General features: G+C 38.4%; 1 protein-coding gene across 5 annotated transcripts in view; it reads right to left on the reverse strand.

Annotated features, from left to right (window-relative positions):
- Positions 1-17,409, reverse strand: part of DLGAP2 (DLG associated protein 2) — a 1,035,006-nt gene that overhangs the window by 154,516 nt on the left and 863,081 nt on the right. For all 5 annotated transcript variants that reach the window (XM_089679530.1, XM_089679529.1, XM_089679532.1 and 2 more), the window contains one exon: positions 10,215-10,414. In XM_089679530.1, coding sequence (XP_089535656.1) covers positions 10,215-10,414 — 200 coding nt within the window. The remainder of the gene's footprint in view (positions 1-10,214; positions 10,415-17,409) is intronic.

Here is a 17,409-nt window from a genome sequence, read left to right on the forward strand (position 1 = left end):
CGTTATATTGTAAAGTGCTGAGCAAACTGTTGACGCTATATAAATCCTGTATAATAATAATAATAATAATATATGACAGACAAAGAAACAACATACACTCACCAGCCACATTATTAGGTACACCTGTTCAATTGCTTGGTAACACAAATTGCTAATCAGCCAATCACATAGCATGGTTGTTGGTCCAAGACTGCTCTGAATACTTCAACAACTGCTGATCTACTGGTATTTTCACGCGGAACCATCTCTAGGGTTTACAGAGAATGGTCAGAAAAAGAGAAAATATCGAGTGAGCGGCAGTTGTGTGGAAAAAATGCCTTGTTGATTTCAGAGGTCAGATGAAAATGGGCAGACTGGTTTGAGATGATAGAAAGGCAACAGTAACTCAAATTATTTTTATTATTATTACACAGGATTTATATAGCGCCAACAGTTTGCTCAGCGTTTTACAATATAACAGGAGACAATACAGCAATAATACAGTTCAATACAAGAGGGTTAGGAGGGCCCTGCTCTTTGGAGCCTACAATCTAGGAGAAATAACCACTCATTGCAACCAAGGTATGCAGAATACCATCTCCGAATGCACAACACATCAAACCTTAAATCAGGTAGTCTACATCAACAGAAGACCTCACCGAGTGCTACTCTTGTCAGCCAAGAACAGGAAACAGAGGCTATAAATTGCACAGGCTCACCAAAATTGGACAATAGAAGATTGAAAAACATTGCCTGGTCTGACGAGTCTCAATTTCCCGAGAAATGGTTGTATGTGAAAATGCCAGTAGATCAGCAGTTTTTAAAGGCAACAATTGACCTGATTCACCTCACTGTGCTCTATTGTTGCCACTACAACCCCTGCAAAACGTATGGAATCACCAATCTCTGAAAATTTTCATTTAATTGTTTAATTGTGAAGAAAAAAAACAATCGAGAGGCATGCCTCTAGATCTATTTTCATTCAACATTCCAACCTTCTGGCTTTAAGAAACACTTAAAAAAAAAAAAAAAGAAAACTGTAGTCAATTGTAACTGTTTGGCAGATTAAGCAGAGAAAAAAAAATATGAAATCACTCAATTCTGAGGAAAATATTATGGAATCACTATGTACTTTTCAGTTCTAAAACAAACATCAGCAACAGATTACATCTGCTAATTAGTCTGCAGTTAAAAAAAGAGTGCTTGTACACCTTGGTGAGCTGTTGCACCAAGCTGATTGACATGAATCATGGCTCCAAATGAGAGATGTCAGTTGAAACAAAGGAGAGGATTATAAAACATCTCCAAGAAGGTAAATCATCACGGAATGTTGCAAAAGATGTTGGTTGTCCCCAATCAGCTGTGTCTAAAATCTAGACCAAGTACAAATCAAATGGGAAGGTTGTAAAAGGAAAGCGTACTGGTAGGCCAAGGAAGACACCAAAGTGTCAAGATAGAAAGCTTAAAGCAATATGCCTTGAAAACAGAAAATGCACAACAAAACAAATGAGGAAGAAATGGGCAGAAACTGGAGTCAATGTCTGTGACCGAACTGTAAGACATCGCCTAAAGGAAATGGGATTTACATACAGAAAAGCCAAATGAAAACCATCCTTATCACCTAAACAGAAAAAAAACAAGCTTACAGTGGGCTAAAGAAAAGACATCATGGACTATGGATGACTGGATGAAAGTGATATTCAGTGATGAATCAAGAATCTGCATTGGGCAGGGTGATGATGCTGGAACTTTTGTTTGGTGCCGTTAAAATGGAATGTATAAAAAATCCTGAAGAAAACATGCAAATTTCCACAATCATTGATGATATGGGGTTGCATTTCAGGTAAAGGTATGGGGGAAATGACAGTCATTAAATCTAATTAGTAATTAAGTTTATATTGAGATTGTGGACACTTTCCTTATTCCATCAGTTGAAATGATGTTTGGTGATGATGACATTATTTTGATAATGCATCTTGCTAAAGGGCAAAAGCAGTGAAAATTTTCCTTCAAGAAAGACATCCAATGTCAATGGGATGACCTGCAAATAGTCCGGACCTCAAACCAATTGGAAATCTATTGTGGAAATGAAAGAAAATGGTCCATGACAAGGCTCCAACCTGCAAAGCTGATCTAGCAACTGCAATAAGAGAAAGTTGGAGCTGGAATGATGAAGAATACTGTTTGTCGATAGTTAAATTATTGTTATTATTATACAGTATTTATAGAGCGCCAACAGTTCGCTCAGCGCTGTACATTACAATGGGAGACAATACATGCGACAGTACAATAACAATGCAATGCGATACACGATGCTCCTCGGAACTTACAATCTAGGAGGGGGGGGATAGTGGTACAGGAGGAAAAGCTGTGGGGGATGGAGTGGTAGGAAGAGTGGAGGAGGTCGGCAATTAGCAGGGGGTGGGGTAGGCTTCCCTGAAGAGGTGGGTTTTCAGGGTGCACCTAAAGGAGAGTAGGTGATAGTCTAATGGATTGGGGTAGGGAGTTCCAGAGGATGGGCGACACCCTGGAGAAGTCCTGGAGGCGGGCATGGGCGGAGGAGACCAGGGAACTAGAGAGAAGGAGGTCTTGTGAGGAGCAGAGAGTGCGTTTTGGGTGGTATTTGGGTATTAGGTCGGTGATGTAGTTTGGGGCAGTATGATGGACAGCTTTGTACGTCAGTGTTAGGATTTTGAATTTGATCTATTGGGCAATCAGAAGCCTGTGGAGGGATTGGCAGAGGGGGCTGTGGAAACGGAGCGGTTGGTAAGGTGGATGAGTCTGGCTGCCGTATTTAGGATCGACTGAAGCGGGGATAGCCTGTGGCGAGGCAGGCCAGTGAGGAGGGAGTTGCAGCAATCGAGTCGTGATATGATGAATAAATCCATGCCTCAGAGAATTCAAGCTGTTATAAAAGCCAGAGGTGGTGCAACAAAGTATACTAGTGGTGTACTGTAGTGTTTTTTTCATGATTCCATAATATTTTCCTCAGAATTGAGTGATACCATATTTTTTTCCTTTACTTGATCTGCAAAATCAGTTGCAACTGACTACGGTTTTCTTTCTTTTTTACTTTTTAAGTGTTTCTTAAAGCCAGAAGGTTGGAATACTAAATGAAAATAGCTTTAAGGCATGTCTGTGATTAGTTTTTTTTCTACACAATTAAACAATTGAATGAACATTTTCCAAGATTGGTGATTCCATACATTTTGCCAAGGGTTGTATCTTCCAGCGCTAAAGTCCATTGGGATGGTTTTGTTACCATTAGTGATCTACTTACAGTATTTATGGAACAGCTGATACTTTATATTCCCAATTAATTGGCATTATTGCATCTGGGAATTTTGTAACTGCACTAATTTTATTAGGGCAATATGGCCAAATAGTAAACGTATCCATATATCCCATATCTCAGAGTAATTGGCCAAATCTAAGCTCAAGCTTCCAAGGGATTTAACACCAGGGTTATTACCTTGACATTACCAGTATAATAATATTAAAGGCTGTATTGCCGTGGTGTAACTCTGTGTGTTATTGATACCTGGCGTGTAGGCGATTTTAGTCATTATATATGTTGTTTGTTTGTCTGTCTGTCTGTTTGTCTGTCTGTCATACATACACATTTTTATGCGTTCTTTTAGATCTGGTAATTTCCTTTCAAACTGGAAGGTTAATTTATGATATATAGATCATATTTTGTAAGAGATCAAGTTTTGTACCCAATAAAGCATCTTTTTGATTAAACAAAGGCACAATTATTGCTACAGCGTGAACCGCTCTATTCTGAGGAACCCTTTCCCCAGGAATTATTTTTCTTTCGCTTGTTATATATAGTATTACATATATATATATATACCATATATATGTAAACCTTCCAAATTGTATTTTTTACAGGAAACACCAATTGTGACAGTCTTTCCTTTTTGCAAAGCTTCCCCAGTGATTTTTTTTCAACACATTTTTGTCATGTTTTGACAAAAAGATGAAAAATAATTTCGTAGATAGATTTTGTCAATGCATAATGACATAGTGCACTTTTTTAAAATGTCAAGAGAGTTTATACTAAACTTGGCATAATCCATTATTTTAAACTCAGTTGAAGCCAAATTTATCATTATAAATCTCTTTCCACTTGGACAGGAAGACACAGTAATAATGACATCAGAGAAGATTTTAATCCATCTCAGTTTAATCAAAATATTGTAGTCTGTGTCCACACTGTAGAGATTTTTCATTACTCATTTTTCTATAAAAAAAATCAAAGTAGCCATCAGCAAAAACTGAACCCAAAAATTGTTTTAAAACTGTAACTAGCAAGCTTGTAGGTTAGCCCCTATATCAGAAAAAAAGTAGAATAAGGCCCATTTCACATGGGCTTTGGCTTGTATAAAAGCAGTGTGAACAGCAAGCTTTCACAAAGAATTTGCAGACCTTTTGCAGGGCTCAAAGTGCAGGGCAAATATGTGGCCACTTGCCGTCAAGGCCTAGCTGCCAAGAGGCCGCATATTTGCGTATGCTCGGCGTGAAGAGGTAAAGATCTGTGTATAACATTTCCAAACAGGAACTGAAGAGCAATTTAAAGAGAAAGCTGCTCGAAGCATGCCATAAGTTTCCAAAAGTTTGCTGAAAGTTTCATAAAAGCTTGCTGTTCACACTGCTCTTATTCACATGGGCAGCTCAGTGGCTAAATGCTTAGCACTTCTGCCTAGCAGTACTAGTGTCATTGGCTAGAATCCCAACCACAGCACCACCTGTCTGAAGTTTGCATGTTCTCTCTCTACCTGCGTGGGTTTCCTCCAGGTATTCCAGTTTCCTCTCACACTCCAAAGACATGCTGATAGGTTAATTGGCTCCTGTCTAAATTGACCCTAGTATGTGTATGTATGAATATAGGTTAGGGACCTTAGATTGCACGCTCCTTGAGGGTTAGTCCTAGGTTATATGTAGCTATACCATGGTAAAAGATATTTTCCTTTGTATAGCTGTGCAGAAGAGCTGAAGCTGCAACACTGCTGTGACTTTATATTTACCAGAAAACCCAGTGGCTTTGCAACTCGATCTAAAGCTTTGTAGTGCTGTAGTATGGGTTCAAAAGGGAGGAGTAGAGCAATTTTGGCATGATTGATGTTGCTGCAAAGTTGCCAATTTTACCGTAATGCCTTCCATCATTGATAGTTTTTTTTTAATCGTAAGAGGTTTGCTAGAAGCATGGATATGAGTCAGCCTGGGACTGATTCAACAAGGTTACTTTAGGTTAATGCTGGAGGGCTCTGCATGTCAGTTCTCTGATACCTCCCCCTGCTCTGGAGAAGTTTCTAGAAGCCAGTAGGCAGGGGTGAGGAAAGCCTGATCTGCATACTTAGGGGAATATGGCCAATCCCCAGGCAGGAGGCTTGGCATGCTGGCTAGGTCAGCCCTTAAATATGAGCTTGGTCAGCAGGGGAGTCAGGTGGAAGATGGAATGAGGAAGTGCTGAAGATGTGAAGCCTGGGAGGGGACCCCAGAGGAGGGGGGTCTACCTACAGGCTGACAGCTGGAAAGAGGGACTTCCACTGCTTTACAGTCTAACAGAGAAAGACAGCCTATCAGTGTAAGGCTTGAAAGCAGCTTCACCTTTACAGCTACAGGAACAGGACAGTGTGAGTACACCCCCTGGGCCTACAAGGGAGAGGGTGGTGTCAGGTGTAATACCCAACTAGTTCTCCCTGGGACTGCATTCTTTGTGTATCTCAGAATCCCTTGCCCTGGAATACTCTCATGACAGCCAGGTGGATGGGGAGATTTTCATCTGGGGTCTGAGGAGGTTCATTTAAGGGGACCAAGTGCTCCTGGTTAAGACTGTGTGCTGATTCTTCAAAAGACAAGAGCCGCTCTTAAAGGAGTGGAGTCCAGGATTTATTTATCTGTGCTTTTTGCTGGATTTTTGTCTTTTGTACATAAGAGGTTGTCCTCCAAAATTGTTTCAGTTCCAATGGGACCCCCATATACCCTATCCAAGTTGTTAACGCCTAATAAAACAACACAAACCAAGCTCATGGACTGTTTGCTGACTGTGGATGCAAGAGTTGACAATGCGTGTTGCCTGGCTGTGCAGAGTTTAGGGGGACCCAAAGTTTTTTCATGTAATTTTGTTTGTATTTGTGTTTTTTTATCCTTTTTGTGTCCTGCTGACCAAATTTTATTTTACTTTTTCTTCTGCTTTTTGTTTTTCCTTTCTGTGCAATCAAAACTATAAAATAATGATGCTTAGAAGAGATTATTTTGCACAAGAGCAAGTCCAGGATAGTTGAAATAGGCTAGTGCACACAAGCTATTAAAAGCTCAATGCAACCACCAACAAAATGCAAAAACAAAAAAAACTTAATTTTGCTTTAATTTGTACAATGGCTCAAATGACTTTCACCAAAATGGTGAAACTTCAATGTAATCTAGAGATTTTTGTTGAAATTTTAGTCATACCTATAAATCACCAGTGCCACTCAAGGAGAACTTTGTATATTCTTTTTCCATGAGTATCCTCTGGGGGCTCTGATTGCCTCCCACAATCCAACATATTAGTGGATTAAGACTTCCAGACAACAAGACAAACTCATGATGAGCTGTTCAACTAAAAATCAATAACAAAAACGTCTGATGTCAGCTGTTAGCTGCTTCTTCCTGCCTGCATCCTGACAAGTGAATGTTTGGCATGTAAAGGTAATCCCGCTGATCCATGTTACAACTCAGTCAAAGTCAGGTAGTCAGTGAGTAAAGATCCCTTGCTTACTAGAACCCTGGTCCAGCAGGGGTATAGCATTATGCAAAAGAAAGAGAGAGCACAATACAAGACAGAATGAAGTACAAATGCAAGTCAAAACTATACAGGAATAGGCAAGGACCAATAATAAAATATAAAGCCAGATAGTGTACTTTCCAGACAAGGCAGGGGGTAAAAAGTCAAAGCATCAGCACAGAAACACTAGGCATCTGGATGACTTGCAGTAAAGAGTTAACAGCCTCTTGGCAGCCAGAAACTAGTAGAGCAAAACTCAAAGTCCAGAGCATTGAAGAGATACCTGCTGCTGACTAATGCAAATGGCCACTGATGTATTCCACAGGACAGTTACATCTGCATTGAATAACACAGTAAAGGCAATTTTGCTTGAGGTGATTGTAGCCGTATTAGTGCACTTGCGACAGAAACAATTGAGTACTGACGTTATTTTTTTTGTATTTGCACTAACATACAATTTTGAGGACAAGCTTTCGGGGTATGTCCCCTTCTTCAAGGTCCAAGCAGTACTGTTACAAAGTTTTAGCAGAATGTCACACATCTCTTCTAACATTCTGCTACAACGTTGTAATAATAGTACTGCTTGGACCTTGAAGAAGGGGACATACCCCGAAAGCTTGTCCTCAAAATTGTATGTTAGTGCAAATAAAAAAAGTATCACGTCAGTACTCAATTGTTTCTACAGTAAAGGCAGAAATCTTACAGGAAGTTCTTGTCACTGTGCTATGCCCATATTTCTTAATTCCAGCCCATTCCCTCCATAGTGGCAAACAAAGAGAGATAGGTATTTCTAATCCCACAAATACAAGTGATGACTAAATACAGCCCTGGTTACAAGTTTCCACCACTAAACAAACCAGGCAGCCTTATTTGTTTTTAATGTAGATTCCATACAGCAGTGAATTATAATAGATGGGTAGCATTTACCTTTAAGTAGTCAAATAAGTAACCCAAATGTTTATTAAAATAAAATTAATCCATGCACAAAATTTTAGATGAACAAATAGAAAAATATTTTTATATATTACTGCACCTGCCTACTTTCTCCAATGCTGCAGTATTGCTGCAGTTCATGCTGAACTCTGAATGTGCTGAACGTAAGTGGATTCAAACATGATTAAGCCAAACATAAATCTATACTCAGGCAAAAAAAAGTTAAAAAGAAAAAAAAACCCATCAAAACATATATAAATACACAAAAATAGGGTAGACTTGATGGACCACTTGCTCTTTTTTTCTGCTACCACTCTTCTATGTTTCCGTGTATCTAATCCATAATCAGATTACAGGCTGGAAGTGTTACTTCCTAGCCAGTTTACAACAACCTTGAATGAAAATATAAAGCAGAATACTGAGAGAAGTAACATGAGAATAAGCAGAAAAGTAAGTGACCACTAGGTAGTAACCACAATTAGACAAAGTGGAATGACCACCACTAGACATAATGGGGGAGATTTACTAAGACAGGAAGGAGCATGCAAAATCTGGTGCAGCTCTGTACAGAAACCAATTAGCTTCCAGGTTTAATTGTCAAAGTTTAATTGAACAAGCTGAAGTTAGAAGTTGATTGGCTACCATGCACAGCTGCACCAGATTCTGAGTGCACCAGTTTTAGTATATCTCCCCCAATGAGGCAACAGCACAACACACAATGGGGTTTATTTAATAAAGTTGAAGATTGCAAAATCAGACTCACTTCTGCATAGAAACCAATCAGCTTCCAGGTTTTATTGCCAAAGCTTAATTGAATAAGCTGATTGGTTTCTATGCAGCAGCAAGCTTGATTTTGCACTTTCCAGCTTTAGTAAATAAACCCCAATTAGTGAGCATGACTAGACCTAGGGAGTGGACAAAACAGATTCCAGGACTGACCACTGCTATACTCTGGGGGTAATGACCAGTACAAGATCCAGGGAATGACATCCACTACATTTATGAACTGACCACCGCATTAATCATGGATCAGCACAAGCACAGTCAGAAAACAGCAATAATTCTAGTTAGAATGCACTTGTGATTACAGCCAGAAAAGTGACCACCAGTAAGAACCAGCAGCAAGAATTATAGCCAAGGGATAAACACTTGTACCACTGGCATTTTATTATCAAAAACGTTTTAAGGGTTGTCAGGCTGGATCGAACAGTTGTAAGCCAAGTGGCTGTTTGCCATAAAAGTCAAGATATACCTTGCTGGCAATGTCTTTACATAAAAGTCAAGATATACAGCACTTGGAGCCAGTTCAGTTTGTGCTCAAAGTGTCATTCAAACCAAGGAAAGAACTTTCTAGATGAGTGTCAGCTTAGAGAAAGACAAAAACAACCACAGGTATGTAATGAAATAATCTATAGATAGTCAGCTCCCCGAAGAAACTCTTTGTCAGTGTGCTTTTTTGTTTGCCATCTAATTGAATCACATTTCCTTTTGGCCCTCTGTGTTTTCCAAATGCAGTTGCAACGTTAATTCATTTAATGCATTGTAAGGCTGAATTATTTACTGATGATAAACAGCATTTGCTTCCAATTAAATTTGAGTCACATGATTTTAATGCCTTCCCTTCCATTTTCTAGTGAGGATGATTTAATAAAAAGCCATTCTCTACACATTAGTAACCTTTGTATTACAGAGCTCTACTTAATATCAGTCTACTTTCCTTAATTAGACTTAACAGTTTCCAATTACTTTCTTCTAGGATCAGAACATCTACCTGAATTACTTTTTTTCTTCAACTTTGAAATGTGTTTTTTTGTGGTTCTCTTGATAATGAACAGTATTAAATAGTATACAGTATGTCGAGGTGTTAAAGTGAATGTATAGCATAATTTCAGGAATCAACTATTTTGAGCTATTTATGGAGTGTTTACCTATAAGTAAATTCGGTTACAACTTTCACATTTGTAAATGCTTGCTCTTGCATATTTTGTTACTGTATTAAATATATAAATGCAAATATTATCAACTAGAGCCTACTGCTTAAAATGTATCTAAACCAGTAATAAAAAATGTATTATATTGCAATTTACCAGTCCTTTGATGTGTTTTTTTAAGGATTTTCCCCTTTAATTTCAAATGAAGATCCTAATACTAATGCAGCTAATTTCCCAGGACAGGAAGAGTGGATAGTCAACATAGGTTGCAGCTGACTTGCTCATGGTCAAAGCTGGCAGCCCTTTTAGTCCAACCAAGGGATCGCTAAGCTTTCAAGCCCAACAAGCAAGCAGGTAATGCATTTAACAATGAATGTTCACGTTGAGTGCTGTGCAAACTTTTGGTGCTATATAAATCCTGTATAATAATATAATATATTAATTTAAGTTGAGGTTTGGAATACCCTTTACTGTGCCAAGCTATTATTTTTTTTTTGCAGATATAGCTGTAGCTAAATTTTCACAAAAGATAAAAAAAATGATAAAGCAATAGTATCATCCACAATAAAAGACAATAATGTTAACTCAAAGTGACTTACTTTTGTACTTCTCCGTGTGATCTTTGCACAATAGATTTCAGTAGTGGTTCAGGTCTTTTAGGGGATGTTTTAGGACTTGTGTCAGAATCTCCACTGTCCTCCTCCATGGCTTTTATATAACTCCCACTTCGCATCCTTCGACAGGGAATCTCCTCATCTTTACTACCAGAGGGATACCCTCCCCACTCATCTTGAGGCACCTGTCAATATGCCACAAATCGTTATAAAAGTACCCATGTTAATTGATATCCTAGGCATTTAGGAACATCAGCTAATGAACAGGTATATGCCAGAGAACCCACATTTTTAGATTGTTAAATTATTTTATTATTTAATAAATTGTTAATTTATTTTTAAATTATGTTCCACCCTACTGTACACCACATTTACATCAATGATTATCACAAATCCAGGAATACTTGTGAAAAACACAATTTTGACAAGCTTTGCCATTTTTTTTACAAGACAGTTGGGATATACCCTCACTGGCCACTTTATTAGGTACACCTTGCTAGTACCAGGCTGGACCCCCTTTTGCCTTCAGAACTAATTAATTCTTGGTGGCATATATTCAACTAGGTGTTGGAAATATTTCTCAGAGATTTTGGTCCATATTGACATGTTATTGTTGCGTTTCTATCATCTCATAACCAGTCTGCCCATTCTCCTCTGACCTCTGACAGCAACAAGACATTTTTGTCCACACAACTGCCACTCACTGGATGTTTTCTCTTTTTCAGATCATTCTCTGTAAATCCTAGAGATAGTTGTGTGTGAAAATCCCAGTAGATTAGCTTTTGAAATACTCAGACCAGCCTGTCTGGCACCAACAACCATGCCACATACAAAGTCACTTAAATTGGCTGATTGGCTGATTAGCAATATAAATACAATAAAATATCCACTGATGTGTGTGTGTGTGCGTGTACGTATATATATATATATATATATATATATATATATATATATATGGCGTTCAAGTCAAACCGGGACTTTTAATTTTACAGATATAAAAAGGGATGCTAGTATGGTGGTACTACACAGTAGTAAGTGGCAAGTGTGTCCTATTACTGATAGGTGGCACACATGTCACAGTCCAGTCCAGAGACCGCTAATCAAGTTGGCAAACAACAGTGTTAGTGCGTGCATGGAACAGCGTGTAGTGATGAAGTTTCTTGTGAACCAGGGCGTAAATTCCGTGGATATCTACAGAAGACTTCAAGCACAGTATGTTGATCAGATGTTCAGATGCAGTAATAAAAAGAACAAAAAGTATACTGCTCAGGCAAACAATCCAGATCAATCCACAACAGGTGCAGGCTCTGGCTCGCCACCACACACGATGCAACAGGAAGAAGGGTCAGCCGCACACATGAGGATAGATGAAGATAGTGTATATTTATTGATCCATAGGACACACAAAACACCAGAACATGAATAAAGGACTTAAGGCGTTTCACACGATCTCGTGTGAAATGCGTTAACAAGTCCTGTATTCATGTCCTAGTGTTTTGTATGTCCTATGGATCAATAAATACACACTATATTCATCTATCCTCCGGTGTGCGGCTGACCCTTCTTCCTTCAGACGCAGTAAGACATTTGAATGGTGTAAACATTTCAAAATGGCTGTACATCCATCAGTGATGATCCCAGCCATGGTGATTCCCAGCCCACAGCAGTCATTCCTGTGAACATTCAGAGCGTGGGATGCCTGATCCTGGATAATTGATGCATAACCTGTCGTGAAATTGCATGAGAGATAAATCTTTCTGTGGGAATGGTGAACACAATCATTGTTGAAGTGAAGCAGGCTGTCCTGCGATGGTTCAGATCTACTGACAAATCTTTCTATGCCGAAACTTTCCAGGAATAAGTGTATAAATGTAGCAGAGCAGTATGTCAAAAAATAAATGCAGTTTCCATTCCTTGAAATTTGTTCTTTTATTATATAAACTGAAAGATCTCGCTTTGACTTGAACGATATATATATAATATATATATATATATAAAACATATATATATATATATATATATATATATATATAAAACATTAATAGATTTATACTTTAGTATTTTAAAGAGTGGTTAAAAACATAAATAAAAAGAAATAACATTCCAAATGTATGATTCAAGCTTGTTAAAATCATGCATAACTACATTGCTCATTATAGTAACAAGCACTTCATAAGGTATTATAGGTATTATGGATTATGATGTTTACTGCTGTGACCTCTAAAATGCAATGCTTTACTCTGGCTGCCCAACTCATTTTAAACATTCTGATGGTACGTTTGTATTATTTAAGCAAGAGTGTCATAATAAGAACCCATCAAAAGAGTGCAGTATGCACAAGCAAATGTCAGTTGCTAAGCAACTTGGTATGCTGCAGAATTTCCACTTCTGTGAAATAAGGACAGTTAGAACAGTACATTTTATCCCAATCACCATATCATAGCAGAATAGTAACAATAATAATAAAGTCAAATGTCTGCTGTTTGCAATATCCGGGCCTTACATGAACCTGTCAGCATTTAAAAAACATTGTAAATGAAAGGTAATCTAGAAGAGAAGGTACCACAGGATGCCTGTTGTTGCCCCTGTTAAACAGAATGCCCTCCTACATGTTTTCTCTTAGGCTGTTCTGTTACTTTTAGAAGCTGAAAATGGCTGACAGCTTCATTTTCAATGCAGATAGCATTCTTATCCCCCAACAAAAAAATAATAATAAGCAAATGTTTCCCTTTAATAATGAAGACAAATTTGATATAAATGATAGCTGTAAGTTAGGCAAGCAATATATTGTTTATAGTTTATAATATGCATTACCACAACACATAGTTACATAGTTAGTCTGACTGAAACAAGACAAAAGTCCATCTAATTCAACCATAAAAAGAAAAGTTATAATCCTACGCTCACAATTGATCCATAAGAAAACAAATAACCCAGCAAAGCATGATCCAATTTGGTCCTGCAGGGGAAAAAAAATCCTTCTTGATCCCCCAAGAGGCAATCAGTTATTCCCTGGATCAACTTTACCTATAAATGTTAGTAATCAGTTATATTCTGTGTATCCAACAAAGAATCTAGGCTTTTTTTTAAAGCAATCCACTAGCTGGCGAGAACCAACTCTTGAGGGAGTCTATTCTACATTTCCACAGCTCTTATTGTGAAGAACCCTTTCCGTGTTTGAAGATTACATTTCTTTTCCTCCAGACGTAAAGAGTGCCCCCTTGTCCTCTGTGATGACCTCAAGATGAATAACTCTATACCAAGTTCACTATATGAACCACTGATGTATTTATACTTGTTTATTATATCCCCCCTTAATCTCCTCTTCTCAAGAGAGAATACATTCAATTCCTTTAATATTTCCTCATAGCTGAGTTCCTTCATACCTCTTATCAGTTTGGTTGCCCTTCTCTGTACTTTCTTCAGTTCCCCAATGTTCTTTTTGTGAATTGGTGCCCAAAATTGAACTGCATATTCCAGATGAGGTCTTACTAATGATTTGTACAGGGGTAATATTATATTTCTCTCTCTGGAGTCTATACCACTTTTAATACAAGAAAGTATTTTGCTCGTTTTAGCAGCTTGGCATTGCATGCCATTATTAAGCTTGTGATCTACCAGATCTCCCAGATCCTTCTCCACCATTGATTCCCCCAGTTGTACTCCCCCTAGTATGTATGGTGCATGCATATTCTTAGCCCCCAAGTGCAACACCTTACATTTATCAACATTAAACCTCATTTGCCACATAGTTGCCCAATTAAACAGTGCATTGAGGTCTGCTTGTAAGTTAGAGACCTCCTGTAAGGACGTTATTTCACTGCACAGCTTGGTGTAATTTACAAAGACTGAAATGGTATTTTTAATCCCAGCCTCTATATCACCATTAACAACCCTAAACATGGCAATGCATCTGCTTTATGTGTAGCGCAGTGAAAGTTTTTGTTGAATGGTAAGCAAGGGCATTGTACAACAGAGCCTAAAGCATAATGCATAGCAGTGCATCACAACAGTAGTTGTGGGGATTTGCGTTTGGGGGTTTATTGGAATCTGGAAGTCCCATTTAACAAAAAGGAGGCACCCAGATACCCCCTACCTCATTCACGCATAAATAAAGTGTTTGGAATGCAGTGTTCCTGTATTTTGTGCAACAAATACATCAATATTTAGTAGAGATATATTCATCAACTAGTAGATGGCAGTGTTTATACATTTGTAGCTGCAATTATAGTAAATTCTATATTTTTTTCTGAATAAAATTTCCTGTTTCCTTGTTACAGTGAAGCAGAAAAGCACATGTGGACTGTGCATTGTTCTGTCTGTTCTGTAGGACTATATATAGAATTTTTAACACAAAGTAAAAAGTAAATTAAAAACTCTTACACAGTCCTTAATTAAAAAAAAAAAGTCCCACGGTGTACATCCATAGTCAATTACATCTACTAGCGGTGCAGATCCACGTTAATCACAATGATCAACACCTACCAAAAGTAAACAATCCAGAGAGCTTATGGAAACCTGTCACTGACTAGCATCGAATGACATTTTCCAGGCCCCATAGCTCAAAATAAACAAGAGGGAAGGGTCGCTCAAGTGATGCAATTGACCAAATATGGTTAAGTGGCAATATTTTGTCAGTCAGTCATGTCATGCTATCCCCACCCATGACCAGTAAATGAATGGGCCTGGGTGATATCTCTGGTTGCTAAGGACACGGCAGGTGTCATCACCCAGCACTTCCTTAGCAAAAACTGACAGTTAGAAAAATGAAATAAATATTGCTACTTTATATGATGCTTGGCTCCCGATGAACCAGTTAAAAAGGCCAGCATTCAGACAAACACCCAAACAACCAAAGTTTGGTCCAAACTTGTGTTCAGACCAAACCCTGAATTCATCCCTACTAGAGATATTTATTAGGTGTCAAATGCTTTTAATTCCATTTCTGAGCAATATACGAGGGGCAGTAAAGTCAAACTGGTACTTTTGAATTTAGATAATAAAAGAACAAATTTCAAGGAGTGGAAACTGCATTTATTTTTTTACATAGTTCCCTGCTACATTTATCCCAGCATTTACTGTAACTAATGCTTGAAAAGCTTTGCCATAGAAAGATTTTTCAGTATGCAGAAACCATCCTAGAACAACCTGCTTCACTTTATCAATGATTGTGTTCATCGTTCCCACAGAAAGATTTGTCTCTTGTGCAATTTAACAAGTTATGCATTGATTATCCAGGATCAGACATTCCATGTGCTAAATGATCACAGGAATGACTGCTGTGGGCTGGGAACTACCATGGCTGGGATCGTCACTGATGGACGTACGGCCATCTTTGAAACATTTCCACCATTCAAATGTCTTATTGTAGCTGAGCATCTCATCACCTTACTGTGCTTCAAGTCTTCTCTAGATATCCATGGGTTTTATGCCTTCATTCACAAGAAACTTCATTACTGCACACTGTTCCATGCACGCACTAACACTGTTGTCTACCAACTTGATTAACGGTCTCTGGACTGAACCGTGACATGTGTGCCGCCTATCAGTAATAGGACACACTTCCCACTTACTACTGCATGTAGTACAGCCACGCTAACATTCCTTTTTATATCTGTAAAATTAAAAGTCCTGGTTTAATTTGAACGCCCCTCATACACCATGAAAAAAAAAGCCATAAATGTAAGCTCATTCAGGAAAGATACTGCATCCTGACTGCCAGTTTTTAAAAATATTCCAGTAGAGATTTTTCATTAAACTATCACGCCAAAACCAACATAGCTGCATTTGGCAAGCGGATGTTGCATAGTATCACAGACTTCTATAGACAAGTTAAGATGGCCACACAATAAAGTGAAGCATCGCGACTGCAGCAATTTAAAAAGACCCGTCTGCATGTCATGTCTGCTTGTAGGTGGATGATTGGGAATAGTAAAAATGCAAATCAGCTGCCTTCTTTTAATGCCCCTAAGTGACCTGTGTGAACCTAGCCTCACAGTAAAAAAATATGTAATAGAACACTAGTAATATGCAGTTAAATGCTTATCTGTTCTCATTCATTACTGGCTATATTGATCTTACAAATTAAAAAATTTGATATTAGTTCATTTCAGTAACGGTTTGATCCCATGCATACTGAGTGTTTAGCCTTGCTCCATAAGGCTCTGGCATTTAGCCATGGTCAGAAGGCACAGGTGTGCGATCCTACCCCGCTGCCATTAGTCTGTCAAACTTTATGAGACAGTAACAGCTGCTACAGCTGTACAGGGCTTGGCAGTGTACTCAGCAGTACTTTTGTTAAGAGTAATATGTGCCCGGGGAAGAATGCATTCATCCCTAGGCACATACTGCCCTAAACCAAAGTACTGCTAGGTGTACCACCCAACCCCATCCAGCAGCAGCAGCTGCCAGCCACTCTTGGCGATTAACAGACTGTCAGCAGTGGGGCTAGATGACGCATCTATGCCGTATGCCTGCAGCTAAACAACAGAGTTCCATGCAATGGGGCTTAAAGTCCAGTGCACACGGGACCTTAAATGTGCAAATATGCTGATAGTTAAGTGAAAACTCAAGAAAGGCAACAAAGCAAAAACAAGTGGAGGAAAAGTTTTGCTAGTTATCAAAAGGTTGAAAGTTAGTTTTCTTTTACAAAAATAAAAGTAGAAGGACAATGAACCTTCTCCACCTTCTATATAAAGTGCTGGGGCAAATTTAATCAGTGGCATTGTTCAACAAGTTAATGGATACTATATGATTTTAAAATGGTTTGCTCGTAGCTATTTTCAATCAATTTCCAATCAGTTATTTTTTTCATAATTTTGTTCACAATTAATGTGAATTGGCACAAGCACTTAGGCACACTAGGACATGATGGGAACATGTAACAGGGCTGCGACCTATGGGGAGGGCCCTCATCTCCATAGAAAATTAACCCTATAGAGAGGATTATATCTTGATACAACACAAGATGTGCTGTCACGTTTTAAATTCTTACACTGCTTTTTGACCTCTGAAAGATCTCCTTCCGTTATTATTGCTTCCATGATTGCACGAGGAGACAGACATACTCCAAATATAGGAGGGACCACAAGAAGACCTGTTGGTCAGCATGCAGGAGGACATTTTTACAGCTGATTATCTAAACTCCTATGCCAAACTAGCAGACCTTATTAGGATTGCT

The sequence above is a fragment of the Staurois parvus genome, unplaced genomic scaffold (genome assembly GCF_062004578.1).
Source record: "Staurois parvus isolate SC_StPar_1 unplaced genomic scaffold, SC_StPar_1.0 ptg000226l, whole genome shotgun sequence".
NCBI classification, from domain to species: domain Eukaryota; kingdom Metazoa; phylum Chordata; class Amphibia; order Anura; family Ranidae; genus Staurois; species Staurois parvus.